This window comes from Neofelis nebulosa, chromosome 4, assembly GCF_028018385.1.
Source record: "Neofelis nebulosa isolate mNeoNeb1 chromosome 4, mNeoNeb1.pri, whole genome shotgun sequence".
In the NCBI taxonomy this organism is placed as follows: domain Eukaryota; kingdom Metazoa; phylum Chordata; class Mammalia; order Carnivora; family Felidae; genus Neofelis; species Neofelis nebulosa.
Window position 1 is genome coordinate 163469618 of NC_080785.1, and position 16072 is coordinate 163485689.

At 49.4% G+C, this 16072-nt stretch overlaps 1 protein-coding gene across 2 annotated transcripts in view; it reads left to right on the top strand.

Moving 5' to 3' along the window:
• MUC16 (mucin 16, cell surface associated) overlaps positions 1–16072 on the top strand; it is a 95769-nt gene that overhangs the window by 68355 nt on the left and 11342 nt on the right. For both annotated transcript variants that reach the window (XM_058728843.1, XM_058728842.1), the window contains exons 35-50: positions 72–107; positions 613–648; positions 2202–2326; positions 2421–2488; positions 2945–3117; positions 3404–3439; positions 7087–7211; positions 7304–7371; positions 9279–9451; positions 10836–10871; positions 12019–12084; positions 13471–13592; positions 13676–13743; positions 13902–14074; positions 15325–15455; positions 15799–15866. In XM_058728843.1, coding sequence (XP_058584826.1) covers positions 72–107; positions 613–648; positions 2202–2326; positions 2421–2488; positions 2945–3117; positions 3404–3439; positions 7087–7211; positions 7304–7371; positions 9279–9451; positions 10836–10871; positions 12019–12084; positions 13471–13592; positions 13676–13743; positions 13902–14074; positions 15325–15455; positions 15799–15866 — 1504 coding nt within the window. The remainder of the gene's footprint in view (positions 1–71; positions 108–612; positions 649–2201; positions 2327–2420; positions 2489–2944; positions 3118–3403; positions 3440–7086; positions 7212–7303; positions 7372–9278; positions 9452–10835; positions 10872–12018; positions 12085–13470; positions 13593–13675; positions 13744–13901; positions 14075–15324; positions 15456–15798; positions 15867–16072) is intronic.

Genomic DNA, 16072 nt, shown 5'->3' on the forward strand with positions numbered 1-16072 from the left:
CTCCTCTCCATCCATTCCTCCCTTTCCCTCACTCCTCCCCCTCCTCACCCTTTCTCCCTCCACCTGTGCAGGTTTCACCCACCAGACGCGGGCCACCACCCCCAGCAGTGAGTATTCAGAGGCTTCAGAAGTCCCTGCAACCACGTGAGGCCCTGCCCTTAGAACAGAAAAGGCCAGGAGCCCACCGCCTGCCCTCCACACCCCTGCTCCACCCCAGCCTTGGGTGAATGGGGATCCATGCCCATTAAAGCCCCAGACATAGGCCCCCGGTCCCTGGCATCTGCAGGATGACGAGGTCCCCACCCCAAGCACCTGTCTCCTCCCAGTTTCCGGGATGACAGACTCTCCATCCGTGGTGCGGGCTGTGCCGGGCTGTGGGTCTCCTGCTCCCTGTGGCTTCTGCAGCAGTAGGCACTACATGAGTTCAGACTTCCCCTGGGGCTCACATTTCCTGTGCTTTGGGCAAGGTTTTGGTCTCTCCGGAGATGTCTTCCCGATTGTCTTCCTTGTGAGGAATCATGGCTGGGATGGTCCAGCTGCCTCACAGCCAAGTTGCCCCTTCACGCAGGACCTCTCCGTTCCCCTCCTCCTCATCTTGCTTTCTCTTTACAGGTCACACCCAATCGGCTTCAGCCACCACCCCCAACAGTGAGTATTTCCGACCTCGACCTCCTGTGCCTGTGACCACCACCCTTCCCCTAAAGATGGGGGCTGCTCAGTCAGCCAGGCCTTCCCTCCTGTTCCTCCCCTTCTGGATGGGAAGTCCAGAGGACATGTATGGAAATGCGGGCCGAGCTGGAGGTGACAGGAGCCGCCTCTCCCCCCAACACAACTGAGGACGATGCCCTGACTCCAGGCTAAATGGGCAGAGACACAAGGACACAATTTATCACAGGAGCCACCACTGTTACCACCATTCCCACACCGATGGAGCACACCTCTGATAGCATCCCTTGTGGTTTTCTCCCTCCGCTGCTGTCACCTCCGCGTCCTTCTCTAGCTCCAACCCTCAAGCCCTCAAGTAGGAAGGTCCTACTGGTACCAAAATCATTTCTACGAAATCCTTCATTCAAGATCACTTCTTCTCTCGTTGCTTATTCAGCTTCCCCAAGGAAACTCATCCATTCTCATGGGTTTTAGGGAGCATCTAGCTTCTGTGGGTCTAGCTGCTCAGAATCCAAATCTCGAGTCTAGCCCACTCCATGAAGCAGCTTCTGATGCTTGGTCCACCCACCCACCTCCTGGACATCACCGGGGCCCTTGGTCTCTGACTCTGAAGTCACAGTCTCCTCCCAAACTTGCTCCCTTTCCTTATTACCGAAGGCAGGGACATGGGTGTCAACCTTGGCCCTCCCTCTCATTCACCTCCCACATCCATCCATCCATCACCAAATCATCTCTTCTCCCTTTGTAATATCTTGCAAGTCCTTTCTCTGTATCTGTGTCACTCAGCCTTGATTCAGGCCATGGGCATTTTTTTTTTTTTTTTGCCAGGACTAATGCAGTAGCCTCTTCTCTGGCCTCCTACAGTCCTCTGCACAGCGGCTGCAGCGTCCCTCCCTCTGTCCACATAATTGCTGTCTTGTTGACGATCTTTGGATGACTCCACCTTATCTACATGTCCAAACCCCTGAGCTGCATAGTCACTGCCCCCCCTTTCTGGGCTCCCAGGACCCCTCCAGTCTCACATCTATACTTCCTCATGGCCACAATGAAAGCATTCAAGTCCCTTGAGTACAACTACCCTGTCCTCCTGCTGGGCTTGTGTCCAGAGGCTGATTCTTCCACTTGAGTGCTCTTCCTCTTGCTCAGCTGACTCTTACTCATGCTCTTGGTCACATCTGAAGTGATGCTTCCTCCTGGAAGCTGTCCTCAGTCGTTTGTTGGATACCCCTCTGGAAATGCACAGCCTCTGGGCTCCCCTGCAGCATGATGGTCTGGCCACTCTCCTGGCTTCAATATTAGCAGCCTATGCCCCACCTTGGACCCGCAGAGCCCAGCACAGAGCCTCACACACATGAGACACCTGGTACACGCTCACTGAATGAAATGAGTGAAGAATTCCATGTTCTCTCCTTCCGCCTCTGCAGTCCATGGCCGTAGTTAGGTCCTCTGCCAGTACTCTACCGTTAGAGCTCCAAGCAACCTTGGCCCTTACCGTGGTCCAAGCTGGACATTTTTCTCTTCCTCCCTCACTGCAGCCACTGGCCCCGCTCTGGTGTCCTTCACCCTGAACTTCACCATCACCAACCTGCACTACACTGAGGACATGGGGCACCCCAGTTCCTTGAAGTTCAACTCCACCAAGATGATCCTCCAGCACCAGGTGAGAGCCGCTCGATGACCACCGTCAGCGCCACCAATGCCCGCCCGCCTAGCCCTTCAGCCCTTCTGCTCACCCTCCTCTCTCTCCCCACCAGCTCAAGCTCCTGCTCAGTAAGACCAGTGTCGGCCCCCTCTACGCTGGCTGCAGACTTGCCTCGCTCAGGTGAGACCCCCGGGTGGAGGGATGTGTTGGGTCCAGTGGATCCTCACGCGCTGGCCAGCAGGGCTCAGTTTCTGGGCATGCCTTTGGCACAGCTGGCCTCCAGCACCCCTCACAACACTTTCGTGCCTTCTTCATGCCCCCGGAGTAGGAACGCTCAAGACCTAGAAGTGAGGCATCGTGCTTATACTTACAAAATCCAGACGATCATCTGTTTTAGATGAAAGCTTTCCTCTTGGAAGAACCACTAGATCTTGTCTGCCAATTCCAATTAAGGTGTTTTCTGTTCTTAGTTGTGAGGGGGTCATCTCCAACAAGAGACACTTAGGAGAGCCCCTCTGGCCTTCAGAGCCAGCCCTTTTATACCCTCTCTGCCTCCTGCCTTCTACCTTCTTGCTGTCCCCATCCAGAAGGACCCCTCCAACAGTATTCAACATCCCCATGTCCTTCTTTCCCCAGGCTTGAGAAGGGTGGGACAGCCACTGGAGTGGACATCGTCTGCACCGTCCACTCTGACCCTGTGGGCCCCAGGCTGGACAGAGAGCGGCTATACTGGGAGCTGAGCCGTGAGACCCATGGCATCACCCGGCTGGGGCCCTTCACCCTGGACAGGGACAGCCTCTGTGTCAACGGTGAGGGGCTGTGCTCCCACAAGGGTCTCTTTCCCAGCCAGAGTTTGTGTTTCTCTAAAGGAAGCTGTGGCCCATCTCCTTCCCCTCTGCTCTGGGTTCGTTCCAATGATGGTACCATGGGCTCCAGCCACCTCCGATCCCACTATTTGGACACCTCCTCCCTAAGCATCCCTCTTCTGCCTCTCCCTCTCTGCTTTTCCCACAAAGGCCCCTAAATCCTACCTTTCCCTTACTCCTTTATGCTCACCCCAACTCCCACTCAGCTCCTCTGGCCTTCTCTCTGCAGGTTACACCTATGGAGCCACAGCCCCAACTACCACTGGTGAGTATTCCTTGCCCTGGCTTCCCGGGTCTCGTCCCCACTTTGGGATTGGGGAGCAGCTGTTGTCCTTTACCACCTGTCCTTGATGAGGAAAACAACTGGAAAGGACCCTCATTCATCCCTTCTGTCCCTGGGATCTGGTGGAGAGTCCCAGCCCAGGGCTAGAGCATCTTACACACAAGTCTGTCCCCCCACTATTCTGACCCCCACATGTTTTTCACTCAGATTCTCCTAAAGCTGCCCTGGTACTCTTTCTTTCTTTCTTTCTTTCTTTCTTTCTTTCTTTCTTTCTTTCTTTCTTTCTTTCTTTCTTTCTCTTTCTTTCTTTCTTTCTTTCTTTCTTTCTTTCTTTCTTTCTCTTAATGTTTATTTATTTATTTTGAGAGAGAATGCACAAGCAGAGGAGGGGCAGAGAGAGAGGAGAGAGAATCCCAAGCAGGCTCCTTGCCGTCAGTGCAGAGCCTGACTCGAGACTTGATCCCACAACCTTGAGTCGTGACCTGAGCCAAAATCAAGAGCCAGATGCTTAGCCGACCGAGCCACACAGGCGCTCCCCTGGTTCTCTTCTCTTATCCTTTTACTCACCTCTCTGCTCATTGTTCTGAGTGTCTTGACATCAGAGTTGTGCAGTTGTTGGATTTTCAGTGAACACGTACTGAGGCTGGCTGCCTTGCAGGCACCGTGCTAAATTGCATACTGAATTAGTCAGCTCTGGCTGCCAAAGCTAAGTACCACAGGCTGGGTGGCTCAGAGCACAGAAGTGTATTTTCTCGCAGCTAGAACCTGGGGGGTGCCAGCAGGGCTGGGTTCTCTGGGGCCTCTCTCCTTGGCATGTGGGTGGTGACCTCTTACTGCCTCTTGGCATGGTCACTCCTTTGCACACACGTTCCCCATGTCCCTCTGTGTTCCAATCTCCTCTTCTTATACAGATAGCAGCCAGATTGGATTAGGGCCCACCCCAACAGCCTCCTTTTAACTTAATTACCTCTCTAAAGATCCTGTCTCCAAATACAATCACGTACTGAGGTCCTAGGGATTGGAGCTTCTCAAATTTCGGTGGCTGGGGGGAGACACAATTCATCCCAAAGCACATGCACCTTATCCTTTCATTCTTGCTACAAGCATGTGACTTAGCTCCAATTTACAGATGAGTAAACCCAAGCCCAGAGAGGCTGCCAAGTCGCACAGCAAATAAATAATAGAACCAGGAGTTCCTTGACTCCAAAAACTCACAGCCTCATTCATCTCTCAGTTAATTTTTTTACCAAGACACACTGATTTTTGGTGCACACTTGTCTTGTTCAAGTTCATGGGCCAAACTCCCATTGCATCCCCAGCAAACCCTGGAATGAGGACCTTGTAGCTTTTTCAAGAGTTAAATGCCCTTGGATCCGAGGTGTGTTTTTACAACCCTTGCAAACTCTTCGTGGGTCCATCTCTGGTCTTTTACACCACAGTATCCTCATTTGCTCCTTCCAACATCAGCAGGGTTCTGGGCTCCTCAGGTCCAATGAGAACCATATTTCCCCAAATGATAGGAGGAAAAATAAGTTAAATTCATTCAATTGGCTGTGGTTTGTTTATCAGTATCCAGTCCTTGGAATAGATTCAGAAGCATTATAGTCTTAATTCAATGTACATGGAAGGAAGGCAAGATGGATGGGTGGAGGAATGGATGGAAGGAAGAAGTGATGAACAGAAGGAGGGAAGGAGAGAAGATGGATGAGCAGATGGAAGGAAGAAAAGATGAGTGGAAGGGGAAAAGGAGGGAGGAACCATGTCTAAATAGATGGAAAAAATAGATGTGGAAGGAAGCAAATATGGATGGATAGAAGGAAGAAAAAGGGTGGAGGAAGGAAGCAAGGAAAGGTAGATAGGTGGAAGAAAGTGAGGATACAAGGAAAGACAGACAGAAGGATGCATAATGCATAGAAGGTATGAATGGGAAGAAGGAAAGACTAGGAGTGATGAAGGAAGGAATGATGTATGCAAGGATGGTGGCTGGCTGGCTGGCTGGATGGGTGGATGTCATGGGTGCACAGATGGATGAGTGAGTTGATGGATAGAGAGATGGAGGATGGATGGATAGAGAGATGGATGGATGGATGGATGGGTGAATTGATAGATGTAATATGGAGGATGGATGGATGGAGACATGGATAGATAAATTCATGGATGGATGTCATGGGTGCATAGATGGATGGATGGATGTCATGGGTGCATGGATGGAGGGAGGAAAGGAGGGAGGGATGGGTGGATGAATGGATGATGGAGAATGTATGAGTGGAGAGATAGATGGATGGATGTCATGAATGCATGGATAGATGCATGAGTGGGTGGATGAAGAGATGGAAGAAGGATGAATGGGTGGAGAGATGGATGGGTGCATAGACAGATGGCAGATGAAAGGAAAGAGTGGATAGAGGGAGGAAGAACCAAAGATGGATAGAAGGAAGGAAGGAAGGAAGGAAGGAAGGAAGGAAGGAAGGAAGGAAGGAAGGAAGGAAGGGTGAATGCATGGATGAATAGAAAGTTGGAAGGAAAGAAGAAAGGAAGGATGGAAGGAAGGATAGACAGAAGGAAGCTTGGAAGGAGTGATGAACAGAAGAGAAGGAGGAAAGAAGGGAGGTCAGCTTTTCTTGCAGAGGTTTGTCCTAAACAGTTGACCCTGTGCTGCTCCCTGCTTAGAGTCAAACCACCAGGCCTCTGTTCTTACTTGCATCATATATTTATTTATTATACTTCTCCTGGGGTCTATGCAGGTCACCCCCACTATTGAACACTGGGCCAGCTGCATGTGTTTAGGCAAGAGCATGTGTATTATCAGGGGAGTTCATGAGCAAGGACTCTGGGGTCGGAGACCCTGGGTCCAAACCCTGACTTTCCCTCCCTCCAGTCATGTAACCCTGAGCAGGAGATCATTTCTGTGCTGTGGTTCTCCTTTGTTTAGTGTGGAGAAGTCTAGTGCCCAGCTCATATTCATCTGGGTAAAAACTCCAATTGCAGTGAGTGATCAGGAAGTATTTGCTTATTTGTCTTCTATAATAAACACTCAAATAGGTGTTTACTCTGTGCCCAGCACTGTGCTTAAGCACTTTACAAAATTCGACTTGTTCAAACCTCATAACAACTTTTGAAGTAGGAATCATTATTATCTTACAGATGAGTAAATTGAAGTGCAGAGAGATTGGTTACAGCTGCTAGTTGTTTTTTTTTTTTTTTTTTACACAATGCCTAGAAGATTGGCATACCTGGGTATTATAGAGAGACAGAGAGAGAGGAAAAGAGAGACAGAGGCACGGAGAGATAAAGAGATAGAGATGGGGGAACAGAAAGAAACTGAAGGAACATGTCTGGGGTTATCCTTGGTCCCACATCAGCATGGTAAGCTGGAGCCTTTCCTTCTGGGAAAGAACAAAGCCACCAGCATTTCCACAGAACCCTCCCCTCCTGCACCTGGGTGGAAACACCATCTCCAGCCCCCAGATCATTAAGCCTGTCCTTCCTTGCTGCTGGAGTTGTCTCCATTAACACGTGGCCCTCGGGTTTCCTGGGAGGAGGACAAGAGGCCCTTGGAAGGCCCACTGTGGGTGGATGTTGGGCACCTGACCTCCCACAAGCCTTGGCTCTCTCTGCACTTACCACAGCTGGGGAGGCCCGTGAGGAGCTGTTCACACTGAACTTCACCATCGACAACCTGCGCTACTCAGCGGACATGGGCCGCCCCGGCTCCCTCAAGTTCAACATCACAGATACCCTCATGCAGCACCTGGTGAGAGCACTTCTTCTGCCTCTGTGCCTCCATGACCCCCTCTAGGGGCTGTTGCCACCTCTGACCACACTGGCTCTCTCCTTCCTCTCCAGCTGGGCCCATTGTTCCAGAAGAGCAGTCTGGGTACCCGATATACAGGCTGCAAGGTCACCTCACTAAGGTGAGAATCCCCCACCCACCATGGCCCACCGCCAAAGGACAAGGACTGTGGGGGCCACTCCCAGTTGTGGTGGACTGTCTGGAAGGGTCCTTTTTGGCATCATTTTTTTTTTAATATAATTATTGTCAAATTGGCTAACATACAGTATGTAAGGTGTGCTCTTGGTTTTGGGGGTAGATTCCCGTGGTTCATCGCTTCCATGCAACACCCAGTGCTCATCCCATCAAGTGCCCTCCTCAATGCCCACCACCCATTTTCCCCTCTCCCCCACCCCCATCCACTTTCAGTTTATTCTCTGTATTTAAGAGTCTCTTATGGTTCGACATCCATTTTCTGATATTACGTTGTTGTAATTGTCATAAAATATCTATAGACATAAAACTAGCCATTCTAACCATTTTCAAGCATACATTTCAGTGGCATCTGTTACATGCATGATGTTGTCACCCTTCCCCACCATCTAGTTCTGAAACTCTTCATCACTCTGTAGCCGTTGGGCAATTACTCGCACTTTTCTGGGTCAGTGTGTGTTCTCTTGGCGTTTATGAAGCCCTTCTCCATCTGTATTTTCATTCCACTGCCATTGGTGGTGTGGCTCCTCTGAGGCAAGTGGTGGGTCCCACAGTGATGGGCAGACACTGCCCCTGTGCTCATCTAGTGGATAAAGCAGAAAATAAGTAGAAGGAGAGATATCTAAAGTGGTTTCAAATGCAGTAAGGTGATGAGCATAATACATAAGAGATGGGAAAACAGCTTTACCTGGGATACTCCAGCTCTTTGTGGTGGTGATTTCTCAGCTGGGTCCCAACTGGAAACAAGGATTTGTCCCTGAAAACTGTTCCAGGCAGAGGAAACAGCATGGGCAAAGGTCCTCAGGTAGGAATGAGCTTGGCATGCTCGGTGAACAGCAAGGAGGCCAATGTGGCTGGAGCAGAGAGAGAGCAAGGGGCAGAGAGAAAGGAGGTGAATTTCCAGACATTTGGATTAGACTTTCCAGAGTCTTGTCAGGAGTTGTTGTTTTTTTTTTAAATTGTGGTAAAGTACACATACCATAAAATTTACCATCTGAACCATTTTTAAGTGTCCAACTAAGTAGTGTTAAGTGTATTCATATTGTTGTGCAACCAATCTCCAGAACTTGTAAAACTGAAACTCTATACCCATTAAACAGAAGCTCTCAGCTTCCCTCTACCCCCAGATGTTAACAATCGCCATTCTACTTTCTGTCTCTATGAATTTGACTACTCTGGGTACGTCATACAAGTGGAATCATATGATATCTGTCCTTTCATGTGTGGTTTATTTCACTGACCACAAAGTCCTCAAGGTCCATCCATGTTGTAGCAGGTGTCAGAATTTCCTTCCCTTTTAAAGCTGAATAATATCCCACTGTATGGATATGTCATATTTTGTTTATCCATTCATCAAGACGCTGGTTTTTACATGGAACAGGCAATGTGAGAGGTACTAGGGGTTCAGTACAACCATGAGCTAGACTGTCGTCCTATTTCCTGACCTCATGGAGGCCACTGTCTGGAGGGAACAGGAACAAATAATAGATGCTCACACTGAGGGCAACCAGGCCTGTGATGGGGGAAGCATGAGGTACTGTGGCAGCCAGAACCCTCTCCTGACCCATCCTGGGAGGGTTTTTGGAGAAGGAGGAGGTATCTAAGTTGGGACCTGAAAGATGACTGGAAGTTACCCAGGTAAGGAGAGACAGGGAGAAACCTCCAGACAGAAGTCACAGCATGTGCAAAGATCCTGGGGTGAGAGAATGTGGCCAGGTGGAGAAAGTGTGAATGGTTCAACAAGGCTGGAACACAGGATATGAGGTGTGTGGTGACCTCGGGTAGAGAGATGCCACGTGGGCTACAGTCCCCAAGCATCAACCTCTCCTTCCTCAGGTCCGTGAAGAATGGCGCCAAGACGAGGGTGAACATCCTCTGCACCTACCGGCAGCACCCCAGCAGCCCGGGTCTACTTGCCAAACAGGTGTTCCATGAACTGAGCAGGCAGACCCGTGGCATCACCCGGCTGGGCCCCTATTCACTGGACAAGGACAGCCTCTACCTCAATGGTGAGTTGTTCTCCACCCACCTCACTGCTTCTGCTTCCCCATCTCTGGAAACGTTTCTATTAACCACAGGTCAGTTCTCTAGCGGAACCCTTGGGACAGACTCAGGCATGAACCTCAACTCCACACTGACCCCCATCCTCCGACAGTCATTCTGCAAGGCTGTCCTTGATCACACCTATTTTACAGATGTAGAAATGGAGGCTCTGAAAGATTAAGTAATTCGTCCAAGTGGGTGTAGCTGGAGAGGGGTGAAGCCGGGCATGAGCCCCAGCAGTCAGCGTCCAGTGCCTTTAACTCCTAGAAGAGTCTTTTGGGAGAGACATGGGGAAAGAAAATCCCACATCTGTCTCCCCTACCACCTTCTCACCCTTGACCATGGATGGTCTACTCTTCTGGGTGGGACCCCAATGCCGGAACTAAGGTGGGTGCTCTGAACATCTGTGGGGCCCGAGCTTTGGACACACTGGACATCAGCCTAGCATCCAGGAAGGGACAGTGCTTAAGAGGGTGAGCCTTCTCTGGGGTTCTAAGAGGCAGAGCATGGCTGTAGTGAAGTTCATTGGAGTAACTCAGCTTCTCTCCTCTCTGTTTCCAACTTGGGAATGGAGTTTGGCAACTCACACTTTCTTGTCACCATTGCCACGTCAGGTGAGCAGGGGGGACATCCTGGTCCTTTAAGACACCCATTTTAGCAAAGAGGGAGCTGGTACAGAGAAAGGAAGGGACCTGCCCATGCCCGCAGTAGGTTTGTGGCCAGTCTGGGTCTTGGTGTTCCGAGTTCATATCTCTTCCCTTCGCCTTGGCCGTTGCAGAGGCCAGGGTAGGATGTTTCCTCCTGGAAACGGCACAAGTTATGTGCTTCTTCTTGCTCACTTGGTCAGTATTCGCCAGCATCTGCTAGAAGCTAGGCACTGTGCCTGGCACCAGGGACACAGACAGGAGGCATGTGCAACCTGTCCTAAGGTAAGCTCCAGAGGTGCAGAGACATTTTGTTTGGTGCTGTATTCCCCAAATGTAATGGAACTTGGTACATAGTAGGTTCTCAATAAATATTTGTTGGATGGAGGGATAGATTGGAGGGAGGATGGAAGGGCAGAGGGTGGGATGAATGGGTATGTGGGGGAATGAGTGTGTGAACATGAATGTGGTGAGAGTCTCATGGGGGCATGCTGGAGAGGTGGACAGGGAAGGGTTGTTTCTAACTGGAAGATCAGGAAATCCTTAATGGTAGAGATGACATTGGAGTCTGGTCTTAGAAGATGCATAGATGGCCACCTGGTACATAGAAAGAGAGGCATCCAGCTGGAGCACCACATGGACAAAGGCATGGAATGTCTGGGATTGTTCTGTCCCCTCCCCTTATGTGTGACATTTCTGTTTCCAGGTTATAACGAGCGTGGTCCAGATGAGCCTCCCACAAGTATGTATCTTTGCACCTCATACCCATCTTGAGCCAAGCTTTTCTCCTCACTAACAAAGGGAGCTTGCCCAGTATTGGCTTCATAAACTTTCCACACCCATCTGGGTTGGAGAAAGAAATTTGAGCAAGCATTTCCTATAGGGATGGGGGTTGAGGTCAGATAATGACCTTGTAGTTCGTGCCTCCTGGAAACAAAATCTACAAGGGCCACAAAAGGGGCCTCAATATCAAGCTGCAAATTGTGGTGGCCACTTAGTGGTTTGGCCAAATTTTCCCATTCACTTAGCCAATGGTCCCTTCATCTATCTTTTAACCCATCCATTCTTCCATTCTCCCAGTTATCCTTCTCTTAGACTTTTCCTTCCCTCCTTCCTTCCCTCCTTCTTTTCTTCCTTCAATCTTTCTTTCCTTCCTTCTTTCCCTTTGTCCATCAATCCCTTAATCCATCATCCTTCTTTTCCTTCTTCCTTCTATTCTCTCATCCATCCATCCTTCCATCTCTCCTTCCCCCTTCATCCATCCTTCATTCGTTCTGTCCTTCATTCATTCTTCCATCTATACATCTTTCATTCTTTCCTTCCTTTCATCCGTTCATCCATCCATTCATCCTTTCTTCCTTTTCCCTGCTTCCCCCATCCCTCATTCATTATATCCTTCATGTATTCTTCTACCCTTCCTCCATTCTTTCCTTCCTTCCTTCCTTTCTTCTTTCCTTCCATCCATCCATCCATCCATCCATCCTCTGCCTGTTCACTTTTTGTCCTTTCTGCCTTCTGTCCTTCCATCCATCTCTCTTACTTTCCTTCCTTGTGTTTATTCTTGCTTTCCCTTTTACCCCTCATTTGTTCATTCTTCCTCTGTCCATCCAGGTGACCCATCTGTCTGTCCACCTTTCTTCCCATTCATCTCTCTGCCTTCTTTGCTTAGTCTCTCTCTTGTTCACCAACTCTTACTCTCTTGGGTTCATTTCATTCATGGGCTCGCTCACCCCTCTGCTCACACAATTCTTCCTTCCCTTGCTCTCATTTATGGCACACCTGTGAACTCTTGTCTTGGGACCACCACTGCTGGAGTCCAGACAAATGTGGGGAGTTTCTCCCACTCTGTGGGGAGCTCTGTCCCCTCCTGATAACTGCCCTTTCCACAGCTCCTGAGGCAGCCACCACATTCCTGCCTAGTTCATCATCACCTGTGCAACCAGAAGCCACCACAGGTATTTAGGGAATCCTTTTTATTCTTAAGAGAAACTTTACAGCCCTCCACCTCTACCAGCCAGTTGTAACACAGGGGCTGAAAAGCCAGAGTGTAAAATTCTGGTTTAGGACAGTCATGCCAATCCAAAGATTCTACTGACAATTCAATCTAATGCATACCTTCATGGACCCCCCAGTATTGTGAGATCAACAGACCATTATAACAGTGTGAAATGTTTTGGGGAGAGGGATCTAACATAATTTGGAAGGTAAGGAATTTCTGGAGAAATTTGCACCCAAACTGATTCTTTAAGAATGAGTAGGAGTCATCCAGGCAAATAGGGGATGAAGAGTTTTCCTGGTGTAGGGAATCTGATGAGCAAAGGCTCAGTGGCCGGAAACAGCATAGTATATGGAGAGAATTGAGAGGGATTTAGTTTGCATGAACCATGAACCTTAACCTGGAATAGATGGAGAAGTGAAGCTGAAACACTGGCAAAAACCAGATTGGGAGGGACATTGAGTGCCAGGTCAAGAAGCTTGAACTTAACACTGAAGGCCAAAGGAAGCCATGGGAAGTGGTGACTATACTGAGATTTTCACTTAAAATTCTTCTAGGGTCTAGTCAGTTAAGTATCCAACTCTTGATTTGAGATCAGGATATGATCTCACGGTTCATGAGATCAAGCCCTTCATCAGGCTCTGTGCTGATAGCACAGAGTCTGCTTAGGATTCTCTCTCTCTCTCTCTCTCTCTCTGCCCCTCCCCCATGCTTTCTCTCTCTCTCTCTCTCTCTCTCTCTCTCTCAAAATAAACAAGCAGTTTCAAAAAATTTCTGGGACACCTGCATGGCTCAGTCCATTAAACATCCAACTTTGGCTCAGGTCATGATCTTGTGGTTCATGAGTTCAGGCCCCATGTCAGGCTCTGTGCTGACAGCTCAGAGCCTGGAGCCCGCTTCAGATTCTGTGTCTCCCTCTCTTTCTCTGCTCCTCCCCTGCTCATGATCTGTCTCTCTGTCTGTCTCTCTAAAAAATAAATATTTAAAAATAAATTAAAAATTAAAAAATTAAAAAATTTTTCTGCTAGAGTTCAGTGCAGAGAACATTCTTCAGACGGGGCATCCAGCAAGTCTGCTGGGATGTTGGTCCAGGTGAGAGAGGATAAGACTTGATCTGGGACAGGATAGAGAGAGGGTGTGTGAGGACCATTCTGTAAGTGGAAATGGTGTTACTTGGAGGGGAGAGAGAGGGAGCTAAGCAACGTGCTGGTTTTGGCTTGGGTGACCACATGGCGGGTGGTGGTGACACTGGAAGAGAAGATGACAGAGTAGGACGAATGCAGGATTTTTATTTGGTCTCAGGCCAGCTGTCAGTAGTCACCATCTCTCCCCCTCCTTCTTGTAGCTATGGGACACAACCTGAGGACATTTACACTGAACTTGACCATCTCCAACCTCCAGTATTCAACAGACATGAGCCACAGCTCAGCTACATTCAACTCCACCAAGAGGACCCTGCAGCACCTGGTGAGACCCTGCTCCTAGCAGCTCCTAGTGGGATAAATCCCACCCAGCCCCTCCTGCTCATCCACCTCCTCCTTCCTCCCCAGCTTGGATCCTTGTTCCAGAAGAGCAGCCTGGGCCCCTTCTATTCAGGTTGCAGACTAATCTCCCTCAGGTAGGACTTCCTCCTGAGCATTTGCCAGTAGTGACCATTTTGGTGACCAACCCTTTCAGTCTTCCCACTGACCTCCCATTTGCCCTTCCCTCCTTTTGGCCCCCATACTGAGGTTTCAGAACCTCTCTTTAAGAGTTCCCACATCCCTCTCTCCCCAGGCCTGAGAAGGATGGGGTAGCCACTCATGTTAACACCATCTGCACCTATCACCATGACCCCATGGGCTACAGGCTGGACCGAGAACAGCTTTACTGGGAGCTAAGCCAGCTGACCCATGGTGTCACCCAGATGGGCATCTATACCCTGGTCAGGGACAGCCTCTTCGTCAATGGTGAGTGATTTATAGCAATCATTATTTGTCTCTGTTCTATTTTATTTCTTCCTTAACAAGTCAGCCCAAGCTCTGATTGAAGGACACCCTCCCCAAACTCTCCATGGAGAGAGTCTCTCCTGTTATTTCAGGTAAAAAGAGTGAAATTCTTTGACCAAATTAATATAAATAATTTTAATTTGCACTCCAAATGTCTGACTCGTAGATCTCTTGGGACAGGATTTCTTCTATACAAGGTTCCTCCATGCCAGTGGTCCTCACCTGGGGGTAATTCTGCCCCTCAGGAGACACTTGGCAATATCCGGAGACATTTTGATCACCACAACTGGGGGAGAGTGGTACTGGCACCTAGTGGCTCGAGGCTAGGGGTGTTACTAATGTCCTCCAATGATCAGGGATCCTCACTGCCAAGAGTTACATAGCTCCAAATATCAGTAGTTCTGAGAACGAGAAACCCTGCTCTACATGGGCCTCTGGTCCCTAGATGGGCACCAACTTATCACACGTTATCACAATTATTTAATTATCCAACTCTATGAAATTAAGGTCTCGTAGTCTGGCGATACACCCTCAGTTCTTTATGTGTCGGTACATTGTCATCCCCAATGAGTGAGTAAATGAGTGAACAAATGGGAGATGAGTATCTCAGCCCTCATATTGGGGGATCCACTGTAGTTCACATTCACGCATTCAACAGATGCATATACAATACCATTCTGTCCCAAGCCATGTGCTGGATACAGAGATGGAACTCGCAGGTTCTCTCCCTGAAAACTAATAATCAAGAGAATGAATGTTATCTAGGGACACACAAACAAGGCAGGGACATTGTTATTAACAGGGTGCCGTGGAAGCACACAGGAGGAGCAAGTCAAGGAGGGCTTCTTGGAAGAGGATATTATGTACCCAGCACTGTAGTAGGTATGGGGACATGGCAAGAACAAGACAGATGGGTCCCTGCTCTCCTGGAGTCTCATCTCATCGAGGTCCTGAAACATGAGTAGATTTCCAGAAAAAGAGGATTGAAAATATTCCAGGAAGCCGGAACTGCCTAAGCACAAGCAGAAAAGCTCAGCTCAGGAGAATCACTGGAAAATTCCAGTTTTCCCCCTCTTTGGGGTGACTTTCCACTAGGAACCCCCCGGCATGTGGGCCTGAATTTGGCTGATTCTGACAGCAGTCATCAGGTCTCTCTCTGTGTGAAAGGGTAAGAGTCTCCACCTCTCTTCTCTTCCTATCATTGGCTCCAGGCTACGCACCCCAGAATTTATCTATTCAAAATGAGTATCAGCTGAATTTCCGCATCCTCAACTGGAACCTCAGCAACTCAGACCCTGCATCCTTGGAGTACACAACCCTGCTGAGAGACATCCAGGACAAGGTGACATCTCTCTCATCTTTCCTGTCCCTCCTTGCCCTGCCCCCACCCCCCACCATTCCTCTGTCTGACTCACATCTATTAAGTGTTTCAACTCCTCACTTTACCTAATGTGTTCTGGGTTCTCTCAGTTTCCAAAGGTGGTGCTCTGACTGCCTTCCCCACTTCCCAGATGGGCACACTAAGGCTCAGAAAGGGGAGCGGTGTGCCCAAGATCACACAGTGAGTTAAGGGGCAGAGCCAGGATTTGAACTCACGTCTCCTTTGTCCCAAAGCCTGTGTTCCTTCCATGACTCCAGGAGCTCCTGCCAGCCCCAGGCAATCTCCATCTTACCCTTTATTCTAGGTCACCAAACTCTACAGAGGCAGCCAGCTACAAGACATTTTCCGCTCCTGCCTGGTCACCAACTTGACGTAAGTTGGGGAGGTTGGCAGCACTGGCTGAGCTGGCAGCTTGTGGCTCTGAGCTACCATCCTGGCATACTCCTTGAGCTGGAAGTCAGTGGCATGGTGCCCATGCTCTCCCACGTCCCTGTCAGTTAATCCTACCATCTCCTTTCATAGGTCTTCGGTTGGTGGGGGGGGGGGGGGCGGTGGGAGGCAGGAAAAGGATTAACTTC